An 8743-nucleotide genomic window follows, 5' to 3' on the forward strand; every position below is an offset into this window, starting at 1 on the left:
CAAATCTACATTCTTCCAAACAAAAGCATCGTCAGGCCTATCATAGCAATACCCCACTCCTGGTACCAACTTCTGTTTTAGTTAGGGTTTTATTGCTGTGAACAGACACCATGACCATGGCAACTCTTAGAAGGACAACATTGTATTGGAGCTGGCTTACAGGTTCAGAGGTTCAGTCCATTATCAAGATGAGAGCATGGGAACATCCAGGCAGGCATGGTGCAAGAGGAGCTGAGAATTCTACATCTTCATCTGAAAGCTGCTAGTAGAGTACTGACTTCCAGGCAGCTAGGATGAGGGTCTTAAAGCCCACGTCCACAGTGACACACCTATTCCAACAAGGCTACACCTCCAAATAGTGCCACTCCCTGGGCCAAGCATATTCAAACCATGACACCAACTGAGCCATTTCACTGGCCCCTGCAATTGATTATTTTTAATAAGGAACAGTGAGCCAAGTGTAGTGACACACATCATTAATCCCAGCACTCAGCAGGCAGAAAGAAGAGGGCAAATGTCTATGAGTTCAGGGCCAGCCTAGTTTACAGGGAGTTCGAGGACAGCCAGGGCTACATAGACCCTGTCTCAAAATGTACAAACAGATAGGAGCAGTGAAGCATCCCTCTCTATTTTCTGTTTCTGTTTGTTTGTTTTGTGACAGGATCTCTCTAGTTGGCAAGGAATGCATAGTCCTACCTTCAGAGTGTGATGATTCCAGCTAGGCATGTGCCATCATTTATTGCCAGCCTCTGTTTTATTCCTTTGCCTTTACACAAACTAAAATTAGGTGTTCTATACTGGTAGTATTACTAATTAAGAAGGCTTTAAAGAAGAGTGACCTATTCCAGATGACATCACCTAATACATTTTTTTATGGAGAGTCCCCAAGGGAATATGAGCCCTCTTTGGCTAAGATTTTTACTAATATTTTGTTGTTTTTGCTTTCATATAGGGCAGTCAGGTTCAAGAAACATTTTAAAACTGCTTTTTTCTAGCACCTAGAATAGTAGAACCAGAGAAGTAGAGATGCTCCCGTGTGACCCAGAGAGCTAGCACATGCAGCTGTGTCCAGAGAAGGGTGCATTCCCACACATTTACTGTCTTTACACAGAAGCATCGACATGTTTTTCTCCAAGCTTGGATGTTTTTTGTAGAGTGAGCTTTCAGAATATCTGAATAAAATTGAACATGTGTTTAAAATGACTTAACTTCACTGGTAGGATATATGTCACTTTTCTGGGTAATTTAATCAAATCTCTGAAAGGCATTAGGCCTTCTTAGTCAGATAATTCTATTACCAGTTCCTTGCCTTTGGACAAGATAGTCTTTGGAATGGAGTGGATGAAATTTAATGTACAGATTTAGTTAGATTTCAGTGTTTAATTGATGAATGTAAATAAGAATGTATGTAAATTGTGAATGTACATACATGTGGTCTCTTCACCTTGAACACAGATTAAAACATGTATAACAGCAGAACTTTGTGATGAGTATGGTACTGTGTGTGCAGCTAATGCATGATTCAACATGTATAACAGCGGAACTTTGTGATGAGTATGGTACTGTGTGTACAGCTAATGCATTGATTCCACTTTTTTGTCTCAGATGTCTCAGAGTTTGTCCTCCGTCTCTTCAAGGCATTCTGAAAAAATAGCCATTAGAGAGTAAGTATCTCATTTTTATTTTGTGTGTTTTGCATCAAATTGTTAATGAAAATACGTTGTAATCACCATGATTATTAGATCCATGCTCATTGAGCCAAGTGCCTTGTGCATAATGATAAGATGATTAGAAAGCAAGGTTTTTCACTGTTGGAGCTTTGGGACTGTATTCTGAGTCACCCCCATTAGAGTTCTGTCATTCACACAAAAGGCCAGGAAGCTTTTCTTGACACTGGCTAATATGTCAGCTGAGTGTCCACCCTTAGCTTCTTCGTCCTCACTTGAGATTGGAAGAACTTGATTTTAGGTCGCTATGCTTTGTTTCTCCTTTTTATGTTTTTATGTGCTATAAATTCATTGTATAATTTGAAAATTTCGTCAAACAGTTTAACATTATAGCTTTCCTGGACCAAATTACCTCATAGAAGTTGTTGTCTCCCCCGGGCTTGTTTAGCAGGAGCTTTGGAATAATAAAGAAAAGCATCATAGCAGCTCAGTGAACCCTGTTGTGCAAAAACTATTGAACTTGACACACTTGGTTGGCTTACCATGTAGCCCATTCTGGCCTGCCATACACCATTTTCTTGCCTTGCTTCCTCGAATGTTAGGATTAAGGGGGTGGATCACAGTACCTGGTTTCTGGATTAAGTATTTGAGAAGATCCTTATTTTATGTATAGTAGATTTTTGTTATTAATTGGTTTGAAGGATTTTTGTTTGTTTTGTTTGATTTGTCTAGGGTTTTTGTTGTTGTTGTTTTAACAAATCTCAGATATCCTTGTTTATCTTCTCTAACTGAGACCAGTGTATTAATCTTGCTGCTTCAAAAGATCCTTTACTTCCTTTTAATATATTAGGCTTTGGTGTTCAGTCGGTGTACAGTGCTTACACCATAATTGTAGCAGCATTTAAAACTCTTCCGAGACTGCTCATGGCATCCACATGTAGTCCCAGTACTGAGAAAGTGAAGGCAAGAGGCAAAGTCAAAGGCTATTCCATATAGCAAGTGTCTAAGAAAGGAAAGGGAAAAAGGCTTCATAGTTGACTTTGTCAGCTGGAGAACCTAGCACATAAAATTACTCTGGTAATTAAATCTGAGGTTGATCTTCAGAACCTGTAAAGATTTTGAGCACAGTTTGAGAGGTAGACACTAGTTAAGTGTACATGTAGGTAGTTATAAATATTTCTTCCTGTGCTATTTAAGATCTGTATTGAGCCTTTTTAAGGCCAGATTCAGCACATGGTGTAGCCGCCAGCAGCCACGGGTTACTAGGTTCCTGAAAGGAAAGATGGGGTTTTGGATGGGAAAGGCTGTGAGAGAAATAACAAGGCAAGACAAAGTTTTCTGATCAAGGCCAATGTTTACTTATGAGTTTGAGCTTATAAAAGGTGGGTGGTGAGGAGGACCCATCCCCCACCATGACAGGATCGCTGCTTTGTCAGTATATTGTCAGAACAGGTTCAGCCTCTCAGCAGGTCATGGTGTCTTGGAGAAAAGCTGCAGATGTGGCAGGACAGTAGACTTTACCTAGTTCAAAAGACTCCACCATAGGTGGGCTAGCACCTGTGGCAAGCCAGGCCTGAGCAGCCTGCTCAAGGCTGGGGGAAGGGCACAACAATGATTTGATTCAGTTGCTTTTTCTTTTGAAATGAAGAGTATCACATTTAAGAATTGAAATTCCAGAAATGTTTCTTGGTGTAAAATGGAAGATTGGGGAAAAAACTGAACTGGTATTTTTTTCTACTGCACACAAGTAGTGGGTATATATAGAACCCCCAAACAGTGAGCCAACTCAAGTTTGTAGCATGTAATTAACGAATGCTAAGACAATAACCTACTTCTCCTTAGTTTTCAGGTGGGAGATTTGGTTCTCATCATCCTAGATGAGCGGCACGACAATTATGTGTTGTTTACTGTTAGTCCTACTTTATATTTTCTGCACTCAGAGTCTCTTCCTGCCCTGGATCTCAAACCAGGTGAGGGAGGTAAGTGCACATACACTTGTCCAGTACTAATCTTGAGTGGAAGACATGTATTTCCTCCTGCTGTCATTAGGAAAGCCTGCCTTTTTAAAAAATGAAATCTGGGGCTGGAGAGATGGCTCAGCAGTTCTGGAGGTCATGAGTTCAAATCCTAGCAACCACATGGTGGTTTACAACCATCCGTAATGACAAACAAATAAGATAAGATATGGATAATATATGGATGGAGCAAGCCAGGCCAACGCAAGAGGCAGAAGGGAAAGGGGTGGGAAATGAAAAGTTAAAAAGAATAATAATAAAATTTTAAAAATGAAATCTACATTATCTACATATTTTTATGAACTTAATTGATAATTATAAATTTGACTGTAATATTCTACAGTAGATCAACTGCTCACACTGCATATATATTCAAACATGATATAACCTAGTAATTGCAAAATTACTGTCAGAATTTTGATGTTCATTTTGTTGATAATTAATATATGCTTATTTGCTGAAAGATCTTACCAGTGTTTTTCAGATAAGTAGTTTAAGTAGTGCCTTTCCTGTACGATTTATGATTTGTTTTCCTATCTTGTTCATTTGTTCATTGATTCATCATCATCATCATTATTGTTTTATGGAGTTTTATTTTGTAGAAACTGAGCTTTGTTCATCATGCTGAGTAACAACGCCCATTATTTATTAGCTCATTAAAGAGTTCAGAGAGAAGAGAATAGCTATTCTGGAATTTTTTTTTTTTTTTTTTTTTTTTTTTGGTTTTTCGAGACAGGGTTTCTCTGTGTAGCCCTGGCTGTCCTGGAACTCACTCTGTAGACCAGGCTGGCCTCGAACTCAGAAATCCGAATGCCTCTGCCTCCCAAGTGCTGGGATTAAAGGCGTGCGCCACCACGCCCGGCCCTATTCTGGAATTCTTAGACTAAGTAAAACTGCTTAGAAAATTAGTTTACCCCAAGCCAAGTGTGGTGGAACAGGCCTTTAATTCCAGTACTCTGTCTCAGCCAGACCTAGGCCCTGAAAAGAAGAGGGAAATCAGTTTCCTCACATGATTTGATGGTCAAACCCCATCCATGGGCTAGGGCAGTGTCACTTGACTACCCCGTCATGGCTTTTGATGGATGGCCTATTTAGAATGTCTGTGTGACAGCAGTTATATAGCCATGAAAAGTGAAAAGATAAATTTGTTTTCAGAAATAGGCTGCATTTTTCTTATCGTGTATTTTTGGATTTTTGACACAGTCTCATATATCCCATACTAGTTACAAACTGTCATGCATCTGTGGTTGATCTAGAACTCCTGGTTCATGTCCCTGTACCTATCCAATTCTATGTTTCCAGTCATGGAGCACTATGCCCCAGTTCATCTTTCTGCCCTCTAGCCTTGTTCCTGTTTCACTTGTTTCCTTGTATTTATTTAAGGGGTGTTTGTTTTTCACAGTTTGGGGATCAAAGCTAGTGTCTTGTGTCTCTAAATTTTATCCCAGCTCTTTACATTTGTAGATGAAAATGATGCAAACCCATATATTTACTCAGACTTGCCTGTTAACATTTTACCTTATTTCTATTATTTCTTATGTTTTTCTAAACATGTATAATTGAAAATGTACACTACTAAAGTAATGAATTTTAAAACAAAGTGCTTGTCTTCTCATTGGTGTTGTAGTCCCGGCTGTTAGCAGTTTCTGCACAGGAAGTCCACTTTTAGACTTCATTTGGTTTTTATTATTAATTGCTCATGGAGTCCAAGTTGTGTTGCTGTTGCTGTTGCTGTGCTAGGCACTGGTTACAGTTCCATCACACACTGAACCTCTGCCACTCACAAGTCTGCAGGTATCATTAGTTCCTCCAGTAGGTGGCAGTGTTGAGTTAGTTATTGGTTCATCACTCCTACTTAGATTACTAGTGTTCCTTGAATGAGCATTTTCAAAAAAGCACACATATTTATATATTGGATTTTTCTTCAATAAATAATTTGGATTTTACTGGTTTTTAAAGTGATTAAACATTCTTTTGAGAACACCATTACTGTTTTGATTCTAAAGTTCTTTTTCTCCTGAATGAACTTTGAAACTATATTACCAATTTATTAGCTTCAGGTGCATCTAGAAGACCCTGGGTCCTTGGGAAAGTAATGGAAAAGGAATACTGTCAAGCCAAAAAGGTAAGAGTAACCCTGTAATAGTGCACTTAGGGATTTTAGTATATGGAAATAGTTACTAGTGTTTTCTGATTTTTGTTCACCTAGAGCTTGAATTTTATTAAATTGAGTTTAACCCAGAAACTTAGTAAATATTGCTATTATCTTTAGATAGAAGTAGATTGCCAACAGTTCATCCACCTATAAAGGAAAACAGCCAGTGTAACTCATGTTGAAAGCACTAGAAGCAACAGTGAACTTTATTTGTACAGTTGGTCTGTACTCATTTTTATACGTTACACCATTGATTAAATTAAAAATGCTCTCAAGTCTTTATTTGGAGGCTAAAATGAAACTGACAAGCCAGGAGTGGTAGTACACCTCTAACCAGAGCACTTGAAGCCAAGGCAGAGATGGAAGGATCTATTTAGTTCCAAGTTATCCTGGGCTATGAATATATGGGCACGTTATCCAAGCCTTTGTAAGACAGGGGAAGGAGGGATGCTACAAATTTGAAGCCAGTCTTGTCTACATAGTGAATAGCAGGGCTTCCAGGGTATATAGCCAGACTATAGTAGACAGGGGAGGGGAACTACACCATCCTCCCCACCTCCAACACTCAGTGAATGTTAGTTCATTCTCCTCACTTGGCCAGGAACCTATCTTTTACAGTTTGGTAGAGAGTAGAGACTCCACCCTCTTCAGTACTCTAGCAGTAAGCACTGTGGTAGAAGGGTACTTGTAATTTGTTTCATGCATTCAGTGACTCCTTTTCTCTTTCCTTCTTAGGCACAAAACAGATTTAAAGTTCCTTTGGGGACAAAGTTTTACAGAGTGAAAGCTGTGTCATGGAATAAGAAAGTATAGCCACAGAAGAAATCTCTACATCTCATACCCATTTTTGATTTGTCCTCCAGTGCTGATAAACTACTCTAAAAACAGCTGCCCATCGTTGTTGGGTTTTTTTTGTTTGTTTGCTTTTTTGTTTTTACAAAAATCAACATAACAATATACTTCATTGGTGGACTGCACTTACCTTTTAAGTGGCTACATCTTAGGAACAATAAATTTATTAAAATTCTTGGCTGAATCAAAATGGTTTTGTTTTGTTTCCACCCAAATAACTAGAAATTCGGACCAAAGTAGATGTTTTCCAAGGGCAGAGCCTGCACTGTGGCTTGTGACTAGCCTCATTAATTGCCTGCTAATAAACATTAGCTGAATAGTTACCATGTTGTTACCAGCATTTGTCCTCTTGTGAATTCAAGAGTCCTCCACTCTTAGCGTGTTCTTTATAAAATGTATAAATCCTTCCCAACTATTACCGAGGAGTGTCATTGCATGCAGATAATCGTAATTGTGAGTTTGCCTCAGAAGACTACTAAAGCAAACTTGTTCATTTTTTAAAAAATGCCCTTTAATGTTTCAAAAAAAAAAAAAAAACAGTGTAATTTGACTGACTTTAAGATCAGCCATAACTAATGAGCAATCTTCAAAAGCACTTTCCACACAGATCATCTGGGCTCCAGGGAGGGAGAGTCTGTACCACACTGATGTGTTCAAGTGCAGGACTCACTGAGACCTCTCAGCATCTTAGGACTGCTTCACATAACCATAGCGATGAATTCGCTCGTAACTCATGGTTGACCTTCAGAAGAAGATATTCATTGTATATTAACATTTAGAGGCCATTTAAATAACAAAAGTCTGTATTGTAAAGGACCTGTACAATTTTAAGACAATAAAGAATTGAAAGTGTAAATGTGTGTGCCTTTTAAAGGTTACATTTTAAATATATTGCGTGATTGCTGGGAAAGGTGAAAAAATGTTCTGTATCAAAGAGAAACATGTTTAATAAAAAAATGTTTGTTTGTATCCTATGTAACAGGGTGAAGTGGTGTTCTGTGGAACACAACCATGTAAACTCAAGGCTCAAAAGCTGGCACTGAACGAAGATATTGAAGTAGCTAGGCTAGTTGATTGGAAAGCGTTTCTTCAGGGTTGTTAGCAGTAATAAATGATTCTTTTTCAGAAATATTTAATTTCTCCATAAAAATAAGTTGGATATTTTTATAAATATGTAATCTAATAGAATGAAAATGGAATAAACATCATAGTGTATAGAATACCTAATTCAAAAACATTAATGAATAAACGAACAAATGATTTCATATGTTTCTATCCAGTCCTTCAATGACATCTTTATATATAGACTACAAGTGTAACATGACTTTATGTATTTTTAAAACAGTTGTATTTGTGATTGAGTCTGCTAGTGCAGTTCATTTAACTTAATTGGTGCTCTTCAGATTTAATATATGGGTTTGTGCTGTGGAAGGAATTACTGTGTGTTCTGACACACTAACTCTCTTTCGTTAATACTGAGCTTTCATGTTGTGGTCGTTGATTGTCTTTGTTACCTAGTGCTTTCATATTCATCTTACCAGTGTTCACACATATGTTCCAAGCAAGCGAGAACTAAAATGATTTTGTTACAAAGAAAACAAAACAATTCCAGAAGCCTAAATTCATTGAGCTTTTGGTTTTACATAATTAAAAGCAATATGAACTTTGCAGCTAGAATGCCTGACTTTCAGTCTCAGATATGACTTTTAGATAAAGTTCCACAAATGGACTCATTGTCTGATATTTAAAACAGGGTACTGAAACCTATGTAATATAGTTTGCACTTTCAATGCAAAAATTTTTAGGCATGTGTTCAGTACTCAACATGTTAACTATTGTAAAGGTTTATATAGTATAGTCTTGAGGGGGACAAAAATGTATAGGGGCCACACATAGTTCCAGCATCACAGGAGGCTGAGGCAGGAGTATTTGAGCAATAGAGAAAGACAACATCTGAAGAACAGGTGGGGGGAAAAGGGCTTTTACTGTGAACTTTTTAAGAATGCTTATGTTACATATGTTTATTGTGACAGTGGTAGTTTAATAAAAACATT

The 8743-nt window shown here is 37.9% G+C and overlaps 1 protein-coding gene across 2 annotated transcripts in view; it reads left to right on the forward strand.

The window, feature by feature from the left end:
* Positions 1–7546, forward strand: part of Rb1cc1 (RB1 inducible coiled-coil 1) — a 62080-nt gene extending 54534 nt beyond the window's left edge. Inside the window, exons 21-24 of one of the 2 annotated variants that reach the window (XM_021181217.2) lie at positions 1606–1664; positions 3510–3646; positions 5737–5807; positions 6573–7546. In XM_021181217.2, the coding sequence (XP_021036876.1) occupies positions 1606–1664; positions 3510–3646; positions 5737–5807; positions 6573–6650 (345 nt within the window). In that variant the 3' untranslated portion in view covers positions 6651–7546. The remainder of the gene's footprint in view (positions 1–1605; positions 1665–3509; positions 3647–5736; positions 5808–6572) is intronic. The other variant, XM_021181334.2, reaches the window with a different exon arrangement.
* Positions 7547–8743: the final 1197 nt, after the last annotated feature.

Source organism: Mus caroli, chromosome 1 (genome assembly GCF_900094665.2).
Source record: "Mus caroli chromosome 1, CAROLI_EIJ_v1.1, whole genome shotgun sequence".
In the NCBI taxonomy this organism is placed as follows: Eukaryota; Metazoa; Chordata; class Mammalia; order Rodentia; family Muridae; genus Mus; species Mus caroli.